Here is a 19,621-nt window from a genome sequence, read left to right on the forward strand (position 1 = left end):
AGCGCTCACAGCAGATGGCCCAGGAATCGGAGCTCTGTGCTTCCCGGTGTGAACCCCCGGGTGCCCCCTGGGCATTTAGAACCTACCATCTACTAGGGGAAGTCTAGGTCTATGCTAACTCATTTGAGATTTCTGGGAGAATATTTATAGTCCAAACCATCCAGTAGAAATGTTGATTGGACAGGATATTTTTTAAAGTTTAGATTTTCTAAAACGATTTAGTTTTTCTAACCGGAAGATGACCAAGAATGCATATGCAGGTATGACCTCAGGTACCCTCAAACTGTTTCACTGACTCACTCAGGAAGAGTCTCACCTTGCAAGTCACAGGGATAAAAGGAAACCTTTCTTTTCCTCCATCCCAACCTGTGCCACAAGTGTCTGCTTAGAGTGCCTCAACAATTCTACTTCTCAGAGTTTTTACCCTGTAACGCTTGCTCAAGCTGAAAGTAAGTTCTCTGTAGTGCTCGAAAGTAATGGGCCTTTCTGATTCCCAGATGTTATCTTCTCTTTTCTCTTTTCCAGACAGATTTCTTCATGTTGTGAAAGTCTGGATTGTTTACAACAAAACAAAACAAAGACCACGATACAACACAGTACAACCGCCTTCCTGGGAACAAGCCGAGAGATGTTGCGGGGGCCTGCGGAGAGCAGAGGCACGGGACCACGGAAGCCCAGCCCCGCCCGCCCCTCCTGACCCTGGAGGCAGAAGGACAGTGGGTCTTCCGGCCACGTGGAGCTAGTTCAGAAAGTGGGAGCTGGGAGCTGAGCTCAGTCCAATGAGCAAGATGTTTCCTGTGGACGAGAAACTGCTTCTGGGCGCGAGGAGAGGCTGGCCGCTGGCCCTGAGCGTCAGGGCGCCTCCACACCTCTGGAGGACACTCTCTGATGGCTTACGGGCACCCACACGTGGCAGGGAGGCACGGGACTGCCCGGATGTCTCTTCGGTGCCTAAAGCCAGTGGCTCCTCGCCGGCATTGCGCCCACTGTGGTGCTCACACATCAGGCTCACACGCGCTTGCCTGGGGCTCTCCCTGCTGTTTCGCCTGAGCCGGCTGACCTGGCACCAGGCTTCTCATCCTCCCGCCCCTCACACCAGCTCAGTACATGATGGCACAGCTGCTCCCTGACTCACTTAGTAAAGGAAACTGATGAGCTGCTTCTTGCTGCCTTCAGTGGAGAAACCAGCCCACAGCCTCTGCGGGGGTTTAGTTAGACACGGCGCTGACAGACGTACCTGGTTTGCTGTAAAAGTTGCTGAACACTTTAGGACAGGGCACTGTGACCGTCTCGCCTACATCCGCAGGGCGCCAGCACGTAATGTTGTCCCAGACGCCAGTGCAGGCTAGAAGGGAGAGACAGTGTAAGAAGGACTAACCAGGGCAAAGGAAGCACACTTGTCGCTGCTGGGGGGGCGCTCAGGTCGACAGGAGCACATCTGCTCAAAAGCTTTGCGAGCGCACAGTCCATTACTTAGGTAACTACTTTGCAAATTAGCTTTTTGTGAAACAAGCTTGCACCCACAGTATTACTGAGAATATAGTTAGCTTCTGTGTTCGTTTTAATCAGGTTTGGAGAAATGACCAGATGTGTGGGTGGTAGAAAGTATCTGAGTAATCCAGCGTGCACTGTGCGCTGCTGAATTTAATAGACTCGTTACTTCTTTCCCGCTGATGTGCTTACCCCAGTGTGATAATATGGGTACTGCTGGCGGTTTGTATACGTCCTGGAGGCCTAGCACCCCCTGAATGAAGGTATACTTCTGCTTTTAGGGGACCTGATCTCAAGGATAATTACACATTTAAACATTTGATAAGATTTACTTGATTTTGTTTGGTAATGTAATTTTCTTTTTTTTTTTAATGTTTATGTATTTATTTATATAGTTTATTGTCAAGTTGGTTTCCATATAACACTCAGTGCTCATCACAACAAGTGCCCTCAAGATTTGCTTGATTTTAATAGTCAAGATGACATCTAAGTAATGAAATCTTAGGTTACCCTTATGCAGTTATCAAATAACCTGATTTGTACAATGTCATAGCTTCAGCCCTTCTCCAGACCTCTTGCAGGGTCTCAGCAACCACCGCACCCCGTATAAGGGTACAAATGTGTCAGTCATTCAAGGTGAAAAGCAATGACCTCTCAACGTCACACAAACCATGACTGAATCCACATTTGAACCCAAGGCTTTTACTACAAGTTCAAGGTACTGATATCGTATTAACTTCGATCTTGGAGGTGCTAGTCTTGGTAGAAACAATAGACAAACAACAGTTCTGATGTGCTGCCCAGCCCTGCATGGTAACTGTGCAAAAACACCAATGGAGTATTTACATTCTTGGTTCCAACATGGGAGTGTTTTAGTTCAAGAATCCAGATGTCTCTGATAAGTTGGGTATAAACCAAGTTTTGCAGATGAAAATACTTTCTAGAAGTTTTTAAAATAAAAATGAAAATATATTCATTCTAAAAATTTAATTACATACCAATGATTAAATGAGTAATAAATTCATACTATATTAAGGTCCCTACATATTTAAAGAAAATATTGCTCTTAAAGAAATACTCAGAGTAAGTCATCAAGTACAAATGAATCACTAGCTACTCCAAGCTGTGCCCAGGCTGGAGAGACCAGGGCAGGGAGTGGCCCTGCAACGAGACCACATGGGACACTGCCCCATGCTGGCACAGGACAGGGGCGGCTGCTGAGCCTCAGATGACACAGGTCAGGGCCGGGGTTCTCAACAGAGATCCAGTGAGGTAGAAAGTGAAGGTGTCCAAGTCTCCAGGGAGACAGTAGTGGCCGAGCCTTTCTACCACTGGGAAAGCAGTGTGTTCTGACCATTGGCCATCGGTTATTGTGAAGGTTCAATGTCTTCACCACAAAAATGACAAATTTCTACTTTAACAATGAAATCTTAATGGAGATTTATTAAGTCCACGGGTTCATTTCAGTCACTCTTTTCCCAGTATAGTAAGATTTGACTTAAGTACCTAGAGTCTGATGGGCCAGTCCCTTCAACTGCTGGCAAGCGGTTCCTTTATTGTGCATTAAACGGACCCACACATAGCAGGCAATGTAGGACTCAGAGGCTATGGTGGCCGAGAGTAACCGGCCTTCCTACCTACAGTCAAGCAGGGAGAATGGTGTGTCGGGCCCAGGGGCCAGTGCAGAGGAGGACGGCAGGCTGGCAATGAGACATTTACATCCGTGGTGAGTCTGAGGGCAGGAGACAGCCAGTGACGAGTCAATGAGCTTCTCTCTTCTACTTCCCAAATCTCACAAAAATGACATCAACAGGTTTGAAAAGGGCTGCACCCAGAGATGTCAATAAGCTTCGAAGATAAAAAATGTATGTGTGGGAAGTATTGAGGCAGAGCACAGGGACACCCTGCGAGCCCGCAGCAGGGCGAGAAGCAAGCGGAAGTTGACGCCCACTGGAAGGGCTCTGGATGCAGGACACCCGGGGGACTGAATTCAAGAGAATCACGTTAAGTGTGACTTCTGAGCATTGAGACCTCCATCCTTCCTGCTTGTCAGTTTTTCCTGGAGGCTGACCTCTGCCACCTAACTATATCAGGACCCACAGGAGGCCCCAGATCAGCCAGGCCTATGGGGGCAGGAGGGTGGGGGCCCAGGAGGAGAGGCTCTAAGGAAGAAATGGCTTTGTGATAACCTTTTGGATGCAATTGTCCTGAGAGTATTTTGTTGTTCTGGTACAAAGCTTGATGCCTAATTATCAATAGATTCATAGAAAATGAAGGAATAGAAAAGTCAGGCACTTACTGTTCCAGGAAAAGCATAAAGTTATACAAGAAAGGAAATATTGATTGTTATGTGGTCAGATGTGATCATAATGCAGACCAACAATTGTGACATGACTGTTGGAGGGCAGATTGGAGGAGGGACAGAAGTGTGACATGCAGGGCCCACTCTCAATAAAAGAACAGTAGGAGTGAAGACATTACATTTGGGAGCAAAGGCTAGTCTGAAAAATGATGAGCAGTCTGGATTGTGGAAGACAAGGCGGCCCAGGGGAGGCTGTCAATCAGGCCTGCATGAGGAGTTGATTTTTGTCATGCGCTGGTGGCAACCCTTGGTATTTACGATGGTGACGATAAAATCAAGAGTCTACCTGAAAGGAGGAAAAGTCTGTGCATATCAAATAGACTCTGAAAGGTTACCTGACAGAATTTAGCAACCATTCCTGATGTTCAAAAACTCTAAATAAGAAAATAACATAACGAGACCACTCTAATATGACAAAGACTATTTGTTTACGTTAGAAAGTATTATTAGAAATGGTTAAACACAGTGTGCAAGCAAAGTCAGGAACCTGGCTAGATACTTGCTATCACCATTGTTATTTAACAAAAGTCAGTAGTTTTAGCTTAAACAACAATTAAAAGAAAGTGAACCCGTGGGTACATTGCTATAAAACTGAGAAACAAGTCCCAGAGCTGCACTTTCCAGTCTGGCAACCCCTCGCTATGTGTGACCATTTGAATTTAAATCTAAATTAATTAAAATTAAATACAATAAAAATTCAGTTCCTCAGTCGCACTAGCTGAATTTCAAACTGGAGCTCAGGGCCAGGCATGGTTTGTGGCTGTGACATCACAGGTGGAAAACATGTCCATCTTCACAGGAAGTTCTCTGGGAGCTCAAGTTAAAACAAGCCACCAAACAGCTAACCAAAAGCCACGCTTACAAATTATCAAGAAGCTTATGGGGAACCTGAGTGGCTCAGTCAGTTAAGCATCCAACTTCGGCTCAGGTCATGATCTCACGGTCCGTGAGTTCGAACCTCGCATTGGGCTCTGTGCTGACAGCTCAGGGCCTGGAGCCTGCTTGGGATTCTGTGTCTCCCTCTCTCTCTGATCCTCCCCTGCTAACACTGTCTCTCTCTCTCTCTCTCTGTCTCAGAAATAAATAAAACATTAAAAAACCCCAAATTATCAAGAAGCTTAAAGCAAAGAGAGAAAATAATAAAGCACATCATTGCTGTACCTGTACTAATGCTGAGGGTAAGCCAGCCCAGACAGATGAGACTTTCTCCATGTGGTAGTTTATCAGCTAAAAGTGCCCACATACATTATCTAAAATATTTTATGAATAAATATAAGTGAGACTTTTTTTGGTAAAAATGTATTTTTCATTTATCACACAAATATTTTCTGTCTTTCAAAACCCACCAAAGAGATGAAGAAGAAACTCTCTTATTTAAGTGATGGTTAGTGGCTTGGTGAATTGAAAAGCTAGGGGAAAAAATGCCTCAGACAGCTATTAATTTAAAACAGAGGGGTGCTGGGTAGCTCAGTCAGTTAAGCCTCTGACTTCGGTTCAAGTGGTTTGGGAGTTCGAGCCCCGTGTCGGGCTCTGTGCTGACAGCTGAGCCTGGAGGCTGCTTTGGATTCTGTGTCTCCCTGTCTCTCTGCCCTTCCCTGCTAGCACTCTGTCTCTGTCTCTCTGTCTCTGTCTCTCTCTCTCTCAAAAATAAACTTTAATAAAAAAATAAAACACAAAAGTGTATCTTAACCTTGGAACATACAGCCGAAGGCTTTCCTTTGAGAATGGGCTTGCTGACTGGGCTTTGCAGTGTCTCTTCTGCATCAACACACCCTGAAGCCTTGTCTAGGATTCCCACTTTGAGAGCCTGGACGTGGGCCACCAGCCTCCTGCCAAACTACAGTTCCAAAACTGACCCCAGCTGTCACCCTCACCTCCTACTCCACAGCTGTTAGGCAACTTGCTTCTCCTAGTCTTTCCGATGCGCACACGCTAGTTTTCTCAGAGGCAAGAGTGAGGTTTTTTTTGTTTTTTGTTTTTTTGTTTCTCCATCAGCTTGCATGCTATTTCACTGGGTGAGTAACAGATTTAGGGGGGACCTGTATGTTGCAAAGTGTCCCCGAGGCTGCAGGGAGGTGACAGGTGGGCAGGGAGAGCCCTTACCAGGAGCCTGGCCAATTACAAGGGAAAAGCAAGTACAGGAGCCCACTGTCAACTACACTCTAGACTCAACAGCTCAGAAAAACTGACCTTCCACGTGTGCAGCNAGGGTCTCAGCAACCACCGCACCCCGTATAAGGGTACAAATGTGTCAGTCATTCAAGGTGAAAAGCAATGACCTCTCAACGTCACACAAACCATGACTGAATCCACATTTGAACCCAAGGCTTTTACTACAAGTTCAAGGTACTGATATCGTATTAACTTCGATCTTGGAGGTGCTAGTCTTGGTAGAAACAATAGACAAACAACAGTTCTGATGTGCTGCCCAGCCCTGCATGGTAACTGTGCAAAAACACCAATGGAGTATTTACATTCTTGGTTCCAACATGGGAGTGTTTTAGTTCAAGAATCCAGATGTCTCTGATAAGTTGGGTATAAACCAAGTTTTGCAGATGAAAATACTTTCTAGAAGTTTTTAAAATAAAAATGAAAATATATTCATTCTAAAAATTTAATTACATACCAATGATTAAATGAGTAATAAATTCATACTATATTAAGGTCCCTACATATTTAAAGAAAATATTGCTCTTAAAGAAATACTCAGAGTAAGTCATCAAGTACAAATGAATCACTAGCTACTCCAAGCTGTGCCCAGGCTGGAGAGACCAGGGCAGGGAGTGGCCCTGCAACGAGACCACATGGGACACTGCCCCATGCTGGCACAGGACAGGGGCGGCTGCTGAGCCTCAGATGACACAGGTCAGGGCCGGGGTTCTCAACAGAGATCCAGTGAGGTAGAAAGTGAAGGTGTCCAAGTCTCCAGGGAGACAGTAGTGGCCGAGCCTTTCTACCACTGGGAAAGCAGTGTGTTCTGACCATTGGCCATCGGTTATTGTGAAGGTTCAATGTCTTCACCACAAAAATGACAAATTTCTACTTTAACAATGAAATCTTAATGGAGATTTATTAAGTCCACGGGTTCATTTCAGTCACTCTTTTCCCAGTATAGTAAGATTTGACTTAAGTACCTAGAGTCTGATGGGCCAGTCCCTTCAACTGCTGGCAAGCGGTTCCTTTATTGTGCATTAAACGGACCCACACATAGCAGGCAATGTAGGACTCAGAGGCTATGGTGGCCGAGAGTAACCGGCCTTCCTACCTACAGTCAAGCAGGGAGAATGGTGTGTCGGGCCCAGGGGCCAGTGCAGAGGAGGACGGCAGGCTGGCAATGAGACATTTACATCCGTGGTGAGTCTGAGGGCAGGAGACAGCCAGTGACGAGTCAATGAGCTTCTCTCTTCTACTTCCCAAATCTCACAAAAATGACATCAACAGGTTTGAAAAGGGCTGCACCCAGAGATGTCAATAAGCTTCGAAGATAAAAAATGTATGTGTGGGAAGTATTGAGGCAGAGCACAGGGACACCCTGCGAGCCCGCAGCAGGGCGAGAAGCAAGCGGAAGTTGACGCCCACTGGAAGGGCTCTGGATGCAGGACACCCGGGGGACTGAATTCAAGAGAATCACGTTAAGTGTGACTTCTGAGCATTGAGACCTCCATCCTTCCTTCCCTGTCAGTTTTTCCTGGAGGCTGACCTCTGCCACCTAACTATATCAGGACCCACAGGAGGCCCCAGATCAGCCAGGCCTATGGGGGCAGGAGGGTGGGGGCCCAGGAGGAGAGGCTCTAAGGAAGAAATGGCTTTGTGATAACCTTTTGGATGCAATTGTCCTGAGAGTATTTTGTTGTTCTGGTACAAAGCTTGATGCCTAATTATCAATAGATTCATAGAAAATGAAGGAATAGAAAAGTCAGGCACTTACTGTTCCAGGAAAAGCATAAAGTTATACAAGAAAGGAAATATTGATTGTTATGTGGTCAGATGTGATCATAATGCAGACCAACAATTGTGACATGACTGTTGGAGGGCAGATTGGAGGAGGGACAGAAGTGTGACATGCAGGGCCCACTCTCAATAAAAGAACAGTAGGAGTGAAGACATTACATTTGGGAGCAAAGGCTAGTCTGAAAAATGATGAGCAGTCTGGATTGTGGAAGACAAGGCGGCCCAGGGGAGGCTGTCAATCAGGCCTGCATGAGGAGTTGATTTTTGTCATGCACTGGTGGCAACCCTTGGTATTTACGATGGTGACGATAAAATCAAGAGTCTACCTGAAAGGAGGAAAAGTCTGTGCATATCAAATAGACTCTGAAAGGTTACCTGACAGAATTTAGCAACCATTCCTGATGTTCAAAAACTCTAAATAAGAAAATAACATAACGAGACCACTCTAATATGACAAAGACTATTTGTTTACGTTAGAAAGTATTATTAGAAATGGTTAAACACAGTGTGCAAGCAAAGTCAGGAACCTGGCTAGATACTTGCTATCACCATTGTTATTTAACAAAAGTCAGTAGTTTTAGCTTAAACAACAATTAAAAGAAAGTGAACCCGTGGGTACATTGCTATAAAACTGAGAAACAAGTCCCAGAGCTGCACTTTCCAGTCTGGCAACCCCTCGCTATGTGTGACCATTTGAATTTAAATCTAAATTAATTAAAATTAAATACAATAAAAATTCAGTTCCTCAGTCGCAGTAGCTGAATTTCAAACTGGAGCTCAGGGCCAGGCATGGTTTGTGGCTGTGACATCACAGGTGGAAAACATGTCCATCTTCACAGGAAGTTCTCTGGGAGCTCAAGTTAAAACAAGCCACCAAACAGCTAACCAAAAGCCACGCTTACAAATTATCAAGAAGCTTATGGGGAACCTGAGTGGCTCAGTCAGTTAAGCATCCAACTTCGGCTCAGGTCATGATCTCACGGTCCGTGAGTTCGAACCTCGCATTGGGCTCTGTGCTGACAGCTCAGGGCCTGGAGCCTGCTTGGGATTCTGTGTCTCCCTCTCTCTCTGATCCTCCCCTGCTAACACTGTCTCTCTCTCTCTCTCTCTGTCTCAGAAATAAATAAAACATTAAAAAACCCCAAATTATCAAGAAGCTTAAAGCAAAGAGAGAAAATAATAAAGCACATCATTGCTGTACCTGTACTAATGCTGAGGGTAAGCCAGCCCAGACAGATGAGACTTTCTCCATGTGGTAGTTTATCAGCTAAAAGTGCCCACATACATTATCTAAAATATTTTATGAATAAATATAAGTGAGACTTTTTTTGGTAAAAATGTATTTTTCATTTATCACACAAATATTTTCTGTCTTTCAAAACCCACCAAAGAGATGAAGAAGAAACTCTCTTATTTAAGTGATGGTTAGTGGCTTGGTGAATTGAAAAGCTAGGGGAAAAAATGCCTCAGACAGCTATTAATTTAAAACAGAGGGGTGCTGGGTAGCTCAGTCAGTTAAGCCTCTGACTTCGGTTCAAGTGGTTTGGGAGTTCGAGCCCCGTGTCGGGCTCTGTGCTGACAGCTGAGCCTGGAGGCTGCTTTGGATTCTGTGTCTCCCTGTCTCTCTGCCCTTCCCTGCTAGCACTCTGTCTCTGTCTCTCTGTCTCTGTCTCTCTCTCTCTCAAAAATAAACTTTAATAAAAAAATAAAACACAAAAGTGTATCTTAACCTTGGAACATACAGCCGAAGGCTTTCCTTTGAGAATGGGCTTGCTGACTGGGCTTTGCAGTGTCTCTTCTGCATCAACACACCCTGAAGCCTTGTCTAGGATTCCCACTTTGAGAGCCTGGACGTGGGCCACCAGCCTCCTGCCAAACTACAGTTCCAAAACTGACCCCAGCTGTCACCCTCACCTCCTACTCCACAGCTGTTAGGCAACTTGCTTCTCCTAGTCTTTCCGATGCGCACACGCTAGTTTTCTCAGAGGCAAGAGTGAGGTTTTTTTTGTTTTTTGTTTTTTTGTTTCTCCATCAGCTTGCATGCTATTTCACTGGGTGAGTAACAGATTTAGGGGGGACCTGTATGTTGCAAAGTGTCCCCGAGGCTGCAGGGAGGTGACAGGTGGGCAGGGAGAGCCCTTACCAGGAGCCTGGCCAATTACAAGGGAAAAGCAAGTACAGGAGCCCACTGTCAACTACACTCTAGACTCAACAGCTCAGAAAAACTGACCTTCCACGTGTGCAGCCTGCAGACTTTTCTTAGGCCTCACGGCACCGTCACCACATGGATACCGCCCTCTATGAGGTTCCTGGGTTACTGTGGGCAGTGGCCATGCCCCGATCCGTCTACCTTTCTACCATGAGAGGATCCAGTCCCAGACAAATATCAGCTCGCAGAGAGAGAAGCTTAGGAAACCCTGGGCCTGGCTCTGAGAGATGGACTGTGAGGGTCCCACATTCACAGAGTGATGGAGGCCTGTTTCCCCAGCACGCACCAGGAAGCAGTGAGCAGTGACAGGGTGGAGGGGGGCTCAGTTGCTGCAGCCCTGCCTGTGGAGAAAAGGCTGGGCTGCACCAGGAGGCCACGGCCTCCGACGGGGTGGGGGATGGGCTGCAGGAACAGGGGAGTGGGGAGAGGAGAGCGAGAGAAAACTGTTTCTGGCCGGGCAGTGTTTGCCAGGATGCCTCCCTCCACATTTAAGAGGAAATATTACCAGTAACTTCCTGCATTAAAAAACTTAATGTAAGTTGAAAGTCATGAGCAGCAAAGCTTCCAGAATCAGACACTGCAGGGAAGCTTGGGAGGTCCGCCCAGAGCTCCCTCAGCAGGGAGCTACCGACCAAGGGGCCTCTCTTCTTCCCAGCTAACCGGGCACTCGCCAGGTGGGAGCCCTAGTGGCTCCACGGGCAGTTTCTGCAGCCAGACGCCTCTCCCATCCCCACGGCCAGAATCCTGAGTAAAGTCCTGTAAGAGGAATTTCAGTTGCTTGGATGTGAAGGGATACTCTGCTCGGAACCATTTTACTGGTTTCCAGAATCTGTTTATGAAACCGAGCGTCAGCCACACCCACCTGCGTGAACGCACAGACACACCAGCGAGACAGAGCAGGGTCAGCAGCACACGCGACTGCCTGTCCTCTGTGCTGGTCCCTGTCTGTCGTGCGAGTGGCTCAGGAGTTCATGTGCATGAGGAAACGGAGCGGGAGGGTGGGAGACACTGCGAGGTATTTGCTAATAGAGGCAGGAGGGGAAAGGGGTAAAGGCCCCGTCTGGGATCCGCTTGGCTCACGGGGCTTCCCACAGCCTGCGGTGGAAACACACCATCACATCCAAGGGCTTTCATTACAGATGCTGTTTTGATTTATTTTTTATTTTTTATTTTTTTCTTAGTTTATTGTCAAGTTGGTTTGCATATAACACCCAGTGCTGATCCCCACAAGTGCCCTCCTCCATGCCCATCGCCCCCCTCCCCTCCCCTCCACCCCCATCAGCCCTCAGTTTGTTCTCAGCATTCAAGAGGCTCGCATGGTTTGCCTCCCTCCCTCTCCCCCACCATTTCTCCCCTTCTTCTCCCCCACGGTCCTCCGTTAAGTTCCTCCTAATCCTCCTATACGTGCAAACCTTGCTCAAGAAAGACAGAAAGACATCACGTCTCGTTCTGACCACCAGCACATGCCAAACTTTTCTAAACCTCAATTTCGCCCTCTGTAAAGTGGAGGTGATCCCCGACAGCACACTGAGCAGAAAATTTAGAGACTACGAGGTCAGAGGGCACTCACGCGCTCCTAAGGGTGCTGAAGCGCCCCCCGCCCCTCGTCTGCACCTCNTCAAGAGGCTCTCATGGTTTGCCTCCCTCCCTCTCCCCCACCATTTCTCCCCTTCTTCTCCCCCACGGTCCTCCGTTAAGTTCCTCCTAATCCTCCTATACGTGCAAACCTTGCTCAAGAAAGACAGAAAGACATCACGTCTCGTTCTGACCACTAGCACATGCCAAACTTTTCTAAACCTCAATTTCGCCCTCTGTAAAGTGGAGGTGATCCCCGACAGCACACTGAGCAGAAAATTTAGAGACTACGAGGTCAGAGGGCACTCACGCGCTCCTAAGGGTGCTGAAGCGCCCCCCGCCCCTCGTCTGCACCTCCACAAACCCAGGAGCTGAGCCCAACAACCAGCCCCCCAGATGTGGCCACTGGAAGAGACACAGATGGTGCCACAGCGTTAATGGTGACAGTGGCAGAGTGGACAGAGATAATGCCTCTTGTGGGCGAGGCTCTGCCCTCAGCACTTTGGATACATGAACTCATTTAGTCACCAAAACCCCACTGCACAGAGGACGAGGCAGGCACAAGACCCACACAGCCTCTGTGCTGACTCAAGCGGGGTGGGGCGTAGACAGTCAGGGGGCCCAGGCTCAGTGTCCCTGGAGGCACCAGGCAAGTGGCCCCGCCGGGGGGTGGGAGGCCTCTGATCGCACTGCGGCCTCTGCAGGGGCTGCCCCTGGGGCCTGTATTTTGACCTGGGGCGACTCAGGCCACGTGAATCATTGCACATCTCCCAGTGGGAAAAAGCACTTTAAAAACAAATGTCACCTTTCCTCACTCCGTTTGTCACTGCCCTCATCAGTCCCTTAAAATAAGTACCGATGCTTTGCCAGGCACAAAAAGTAGGAAATGTGATTGTTCAGAGGGTCAGCGGGACAATCATTCTAAAAGACACAACATTTCGTTACGGGAAGAGACTTACAACTCATCTGCGAAACACTCCGCTGTGTGGAGGGGACCTCGAGGCTGGGAGATTGTCTCAGGTCATGAGACCCCGTTCAAGCCCTCGTCACACCCCACCGCCCCGGCATCTGTCCACTGACAATTTCTCAGGACTTAAGGTCACGGTAAAAGCACCTCACCAAAATATTTCTTTAAAATTCTACATGTTTTTCCAGCTGTGCATTCTACACCCACTGGAAGTGTGTTTCCACGTTAGGTCAGTCCACATAAGAGGAGAAGGGAGACACCGCGCCGACGCACCCCCTCCTAGCGGTCTAGCGTGCAGCCTGCAGCGTGCGGGGAAACCCACGACTCACGTTTACAGGGTGTGCACTGATAAGCCTGTGCCAGGCCCGATCTGCAAGGGAGCCGTCCCTTCGTGCCTGCCCAGCGGGAAACGCAGGCTGTGCCCCTCGAGTTTCTGATGACTGTGGGCTGAGGCACAGGCTGGTTTCCAGCAGCCTGCGGTGTGGCAGGGGCTGGGAGGGCCTCCAGGGCTTGAGAAGGCTCAGAGCTGACCTCAGAGGCTCTCCTGGTGGAAACCTCCACCCCCACTTCCCTGTGCAATGGGACAGGGCCTCTGTCTCTCAGCCACAGCCCCTGGCTCCTGGGCAGAGGACAAGGTCGCACTCAGGGGTGAGGCCACGCCTGTGCCCTCAGGCAGACTCATCTCAAGAGGCCCCCAAATGCCTCCAAAGCAGCTGGTCCCTTTTGTTTTCACATGGCTCATTCATTTTTATTCCTTGAGGAAGAGCCTTGCTTTGCGCTCTGTTCTTGTAGGACAAGAACGAACCCGATAAAAGCTGAGACAAGAGCAACACAGAGCAGGCGGCCTTGGGTGTCTGGGGCCCGTGTGAACTGTAGTCTCAGTCCGGCCCATTAGAATGAGAACCGAGGAGCCCCGACTGCACAGCCTGGCAGCCACCTAAGAGTTTTCCACAGATCCTCTGAGCTCAAAATTCGGATGTAATGGGGGCACCTGGGGGGCTCAGTCAGTTAAGTGTCCAACTTAGGCTCAGGTCATGATCTCACGGTTTGTGGGTTCAAGCCCCGCGTCGGGCTCTGTGCTGACAGCTCCGAGCCTGGAGCTGTTTCAGATTCTGTTTCTCCCTCTCTCTCTGACCCTCCCCTGCTCACGCTGCCTCTCTCTCTCTCTCTCTCAGAAATAAATAAAACATTAAAAAGTGTTTTAATTCTGATGTAATAGTCTCTTCGTTTTGGTCATCAAAGTCATTGATCTGTTTCCCATTTCCAGCCCCCCTCCATGCCTATTATCAATCTAAAGAACTAAAAGCTCGATGGAATGACTCACCAATTGAGTTTGAATAAACCCTTTTTAAAAAGTGTTTTGTCTGTGAACACAGCCGTATGTTCTGACCTGAATCTCCAGACAAGCTGGCTCCTGCCCGGCTGCTGCCTGCTGGCCCCAGGGCCATGCCGCACCAGGCTCACTGAAGGGACACCGACCTATCCTTTCCTGCAAGGTGCTCACAAACAGGGGAACACACGGGCAGCTCTCCGAGGCTACCAGGGCCAGGAAGACTTCTGTGGCTAGCATTCTCCCGTCATTCTAGAGGCCACGTACTGGTGGGCACACAGGATTCAGAAGACCAGATGTGGCTCCGATGGGCAACTGTGGACCCTCTAATTTCTCCCAGTGGCGGGCGGTCAGCACATCCTGAAGCAACCCTCCCACCTCGGGGCCTCAGGTCACTGTAAGATTTGTCCCACGTCCCACGGTCAAAACTAAGCTACTTGTAATTTCTGCTCTCAGACCTAATTCGGCTTCTGGAGGCTTCAGTGGCCAGTTGCAGGTACAAGTGCAGCAACTTAAATTCTCATCCGCACCCAGCTTTGACTCTCTGGGCACCCCAAGTACTCAGAGAGCACCCCCGGACACCGAGACCAGCGTTTCCCAGCGGCCTGAGCTGAGCACACAGCACAGGAAGGACCCCGGGGTCTCTGTGTCCTGTGCTCAGGGTGACCAGGGTGGCGGCGCGGAAGTCCTCCCTCCAGAGCTGCCAGGAGCAGCAGAGAACACTTCGTGCTGGCTCCTCTCAGTGGTCGCTGTAAACAAGGCTCCCAGCGCAGCTGACAAAGCCCGCAGGAAGCTGCCTGGAGATGCCCCGTGGGTCCAGGCCCCCAGCCCTGCGGACAGTGAACAGGATCTCCGGTAAACCCGCCCCTGGATCCGGAGGCTCCAAAACACCCTTCCCTCTCCTCAATGTTCCCACCAGGCCCTCCCTCGGCTTCAGGTTTCCTCCTTGGATATCTTTGCCTGTTGCCTGTTCAGGTGGCCAATTACAAATATCCTGTTACTCTAAGTCCTTAGAAGCCCAGTTAATCTGAAGCCAGAACAGTGATGATCAAATACTAGATGACAGATTCCTTCTTTCTGTTGTTCTAAGGATGCATATTTACTTTGTTTGTTCTTAAAATATTTACCAGTGAGATAAGGCAAGATACATCCAATCCATGCATTCGCGAAGCTGGGTTGGTGCTGAATGCTCTTTTAAAAATGCCACAGTCAGGAAGGGTGAAAGTAATGCTTCCTGGCAGAAGCAGAGTGGAAAAGGGGCTTTTGAGCAGAAACAGCCAATGCAGTAACCCGGCAAGACTAATGAATGTGCTCTGGACATTCAGAGACCATCGGTGCAGGTGAAAGACAAGCACATGCCAGCAGCATGTTCTCAGAAGGGTCTGGAAGACAAGTTAATAGAACAAGCTTGGGACATGGTGACAACCCAGTTGTCTGTCGTCTGTGGAGGCAGAAGTGAAACAACACACTGTCCGAGCCACAGCCTGCACTTTCTTCATGATGTAACAGAGCTCATAGCTGACATGAGCCTGATCCTCTTTTCATCTGCAGTAACGAGTATTCATTTCCTCAACCAGTGTTTACTGAGGACCTACTATGTTCCTAAGGCTGCACTATCACAGGTTACCTATGCCAGGAGGGCCTTGACCAAGACACAGAAAGAGAAACAGCAGAGACATCAGCTGGGGACTGGTGCTTCGGCATTCCTCGGGCTTGTACACGAGTCCACAAAGCAGGTTAAGCCCTGGGTCCCTGAGAGAAACAGCTAACAGGCGTGGGTGAGGCCCTGGGACCATACTGCTTCCTTAGGTCACCTGGAAGACACCTGGATTTTACACACTAGAAAACCCAGGTCCCAAGGCCGACCTGGGACTCCAAAGGCAGTTAAGGTGCTATCAGGGATATTTTACAGGGAAGGTATTTTTCAGACAATGCCAGGACACCCCAATAATCTGTCTAATTAGGGTGCCGAATGAAGTAATCCCCTCCTCAGTAGCCTGGAGGTGAACCACAACTAAGGTCTGGACATATTTGCTAGAACACTGCCACTGGATGGTGCTTTGAAAACAGATCACTTTGAAACTTCGCATCTGGAAGCAGAAAGGTTTTATTTTGGGGATGGCGGTGCAGGTGGGTTTCATCAGTGAGAGGCATATTCTGGGACTCAAACTCACACTAACTCAAGACTCAAAACCCAGAATTAACCAAGGCTGTTAACCAAACAAAAGAATTTTTCAAAAAAGAGATCCAGTTTGAACTTACATATTTTAAATATATGCCGAATCTGGGGCGCCTGGGTCGCTCAGTCAGTTACGTATCCGACTTCAGCTCAGGTCATGATCTCACGATTCGTGGGTTCGAGCCCCGCGTTTGGGCTCTGTGCTGACAGTTCAGAGCCTGGAGCCTGCTTTGGATTCTGTCTCTCTTTCTCTCTCTGCCCCTCCTCCATTTGCACTCTGTCTCTCTCTCTCTCTCAAAAACAAACATAAAAAATTTTTTTTTATTTAAAAGTATGCCGAATCCAATAAATCCCAAACATCAGAATGTCCTCCAAGTTGAGCCTGAGTGAAAATGTGATGTCTGTGGGTGGGACCCCCGCTCAGCACCGCTGCCCAAGGATGGGCTGCGGACACTTCAGAGGTGGGGACAGCACCCACACCCCCCTCAGGCGGCCTGCAGAAGCCTGTGCAAGGCCCTAAAATGGCGTCAGTTTAGGAAAACTGATGTGTGTGCTAACTTGTGTGCAACATGCTTGTGCCTTTCACTCATTGAAGTGTTTGCTGTCATTACTGTCTATAAGCAGCCTCTGTTTCCTTAAACGTTAAATATTCTCAAAAGCCTTGCTCCCAATGTCTGTGACAACGCGGGGCCACGTGAACCCCTGGCGGGGCAGGGCACTGCTCTGCTGCAGAGGCCGACATGCTGGGGCTCCTGCCCTGTGATTCTCAGGATAACCCTCCACAGATTTACGATCAGGACTTGGGTGACTTCCCAGGACCGTTCCAGGACATGCATCTACCAGTGTTATGATGAGCATCACAAATCATCCTCGCACACAGCACAGCAGACACACAGCGGAGTGTGACCCCGGGTGTGAGAACCAACCCAAGTACAGAAACGCCTGTCCCTGCTCTTCCAAGCCAAGGGTGCCCCCAGCTCCCTCTGGGACCGGCCGCTGTGGGAGGCGCAGCTGTGAAGAGGACCAGTGTGGCACAGCCGCCCGGGCCCCAGGAGTGTCTGCCAGTCAGCACCCCAGGTCCAGATCTGGTGACTTCCCCAGGCCCGACCCCTCCCCTGGGGGCCCTGCGTGTGGGGCCCCCTGTACCTCACCCTGCCCTCCCTGCCCACCTCTTCCTTCAGCTCTGCCTTGGAGCTCGCCTCTGCATGCAAGGCCTTCTGCTGAATATAGTCCCACCCGCTCAGCTGCCCTCTGCCTCTCCCTGTCTCTTCTGCTCCTGCATGGACTCAGTGGTCCCCACTCCAAGGTACCTCTTCCTCCGCCCTCAGCTCCTCTTGCACTTCTGGGGAGCAGCTGACTCACACCGTCTGCACTTCGGCCGCTGGCTGCGCCCAGCTGTGGCAATGGCTCTTCCCATCGCCCCTGTAGCAGACACCTTCATCCCCCACCTGGGATGTTACTCACCTAGCGGGCTCCTCTGCTCCCAGGGCCACCCTAACGACTCCTCTCAGAAGCATCTGCCCCCTGAGCCTGCCTGAAGCACAGCTCACTTTCCAGACTCCCTCAGTGGAAACACTCCCTTCTCTGAATCCCTGTGGAACAAGCAGACGGGCGTGCATGGATCTTTTCCTGTCTCAGGGTACTGAGCCCAGGGGCTCACAGGACAGAGCGCAAGTATTGGGGAGGGGGCATTTGCTGCCCTTGTCACGGGGGCTACGCGGGCAGGGTCCCGTGGGGCAACCTGGCCGCACCCCCACTGTCCTCCTAAACAGGCCTCTGTCCTCTCTCCTCAGGGATGGAGGGAGCTGTGAAGAAGTCACAGATTTGGAAAGCTGTGTTAATATTTCCCTGGAATGGGGGGAGAGGGCCTTTGGAGGTAGCTCCTAGGCTGTCAGAGCACTGCTGACTGAGTCACAGTAAGCATGCCATCCCAGGGGGTGCAGATGTCTGGGAATGTTCTGGGCCACAGATTTGTCATCCTGGACTTCACAGCCCCACCTCCAGAAAGACCACAGTTGCTGGTGACGGGGCCGTGTTCACACAGAAAAGACGAGAGCAAGGGGACCCCATCAGGGGTGTGACGAGGAAACTAAACCCAAAGGCACAAGGTACCAATCAAGGTCCTGTCTGGAAACTTCAAAACCATCACTGTAGGCCAGAGAAAAGGAGATGTTGATTTCACAAAGGGAATATTAAACGATGGGAATCCTTAGCCAAAGAGGTAGCTTCCGTTGAACATGCTGACAGTTAAAATGAGCGCTCAAGAGAGGCACAGTCCTGGCTAATAGATGGCGTGGTGTCGAAGGAATCTCCCCTCCCTTTGAAGCAGACATTAAGGAGGAAGAAAACCCTTTTCTAAAGCATCTTCTCTCTAAAAGAATAAATATGGCTTTGTAAAAAGAGCATGTGACTAGGGGTCCAGGGGCTGGGCTCTGTGTGCCACCAACTTGGACGAGACTCTCAGGATGGAGGCCCCCCCGACCCGTGCTGTGTCCACGTCGGCCTCTCGCGTCCTGAGACAGGGCTCAGCACAGCCTCTCGGGGACACAGCACGCCCGGTACCTCCCCTCTGCCCTGCGCTGGTGGGGCTCGCACAGTCTGTGCTCTCAGGTCAGTCCGGGCGGGTCAGGAAGGGTCCCTCCAGCAGAAGCGTTGGTGCCAAGAGGCCGAGGAGCCTGAGACGGGTGCCACGGCCGCAGTACGAGAGGGCGAGTGCTCACTGTCATGACAGAAGCAACACAGCGCTGGGCCCGGGGCAGGGTGGCTGGAGCCCCCAGGTGGGAGTGACCCGTCCCAGGTCTGACCCAGGACACATGAGGTCACCGCACAGGGCTGCTGTGCATGAAATGTTTATAGTAAGTTGCCAAAGTACTGGTCACTGGTTCGCTTATGATCAAAAGGCATCCATTGTTCTTGGTAGTTTTCCCACCCACCCTTGTTCTGTCTTATCTCTGAGTAAAGATAACGGAAGTCCTTAATCATTTTTCTATCACTGTCGGTTTCTGGTTCCAGGTAAACTGATGTCACTGTACGCCCACATTCTCTGGTTTCCCCTCAGAAATCCTGCTGTCTTTTGACTCAAAACCCTGAAATCCCTGCTCACCCTGCTGCCCTGCCGCAGGGGACAGGGTTCCCAGAGGGGACAATCACGGTCCCACCCCAATTTGTCTTCACGCCTTCCCTCCTGGCAACCCCTCCATAACAACACGCTGAAAAAGTTAATGAAAGACAGACTCAGCCAATGCATCAGCAAATGACAAGACAGCCTCATTGTCACTCACTCCATGATACAAGGCAACCACGGGAAACCAGAGGCTCTGACTTCAGGGTATTTCAAAGCAGAGTCCCCTGGAACTGGTGTTTGACCCCGAAAACTCTACAAAGCCTTGCAACTGAACAACTTCAAATGTCCAAGTCCTTGTCAGGAAGGGCCGCGGGGGCTATCAAAAATATGTAAGACAAAAAGCCTCCAAGAATCCAAGGGGGGTCACGCAATAGCGACACTCGTTACTACGCATCGTCCACATGGCGGCACTGGCCCCGAGCCCGTGACAGCC

The 19,621-nt window shown here is 49.7% G+C and overlaps 1 protein-coding gene across 1 annotated transcript in view; it reads right to left on the minus strand.

Moving 5' to 3' along the window:
• VIPR2 (vasoactive intestinal peptide receptor 2) overlaps window positions 1–19,621 on the minus strand; it is an 86,940-nt gene that overhangs the window by 42,084 nt on the left and 25,235 nt on the right. Inside the window, exon 6 of the mRNA XM_077761735.1 lies at window positions 1,238–1,345. Within this exon, the coding sequence (XP_077617861.1) occupies window positions 1,238–1,345 (108 nt within the window). The remainder of the gene's footprint in view (window positions 1–1,237; window positions 1,346–19,621) is intronic.

Source organism: Crocuta crocuta, unplaced genomic scaffold (assembly GCF_008692635.1).
Source record: "Crocuta crocuta isolate KB4526 unplaced genomic scaffold, BGI_CrCroc_1.0 scaffold408, whole genome shotgun sequence".
NCBI classification, from domain to species: domain Eukaryota; kingdom Metazoa; phylum Chordata; class Mammalia; order Carnivora; family Hyaenidae; genus Crocuta; species Crocuta crocuta.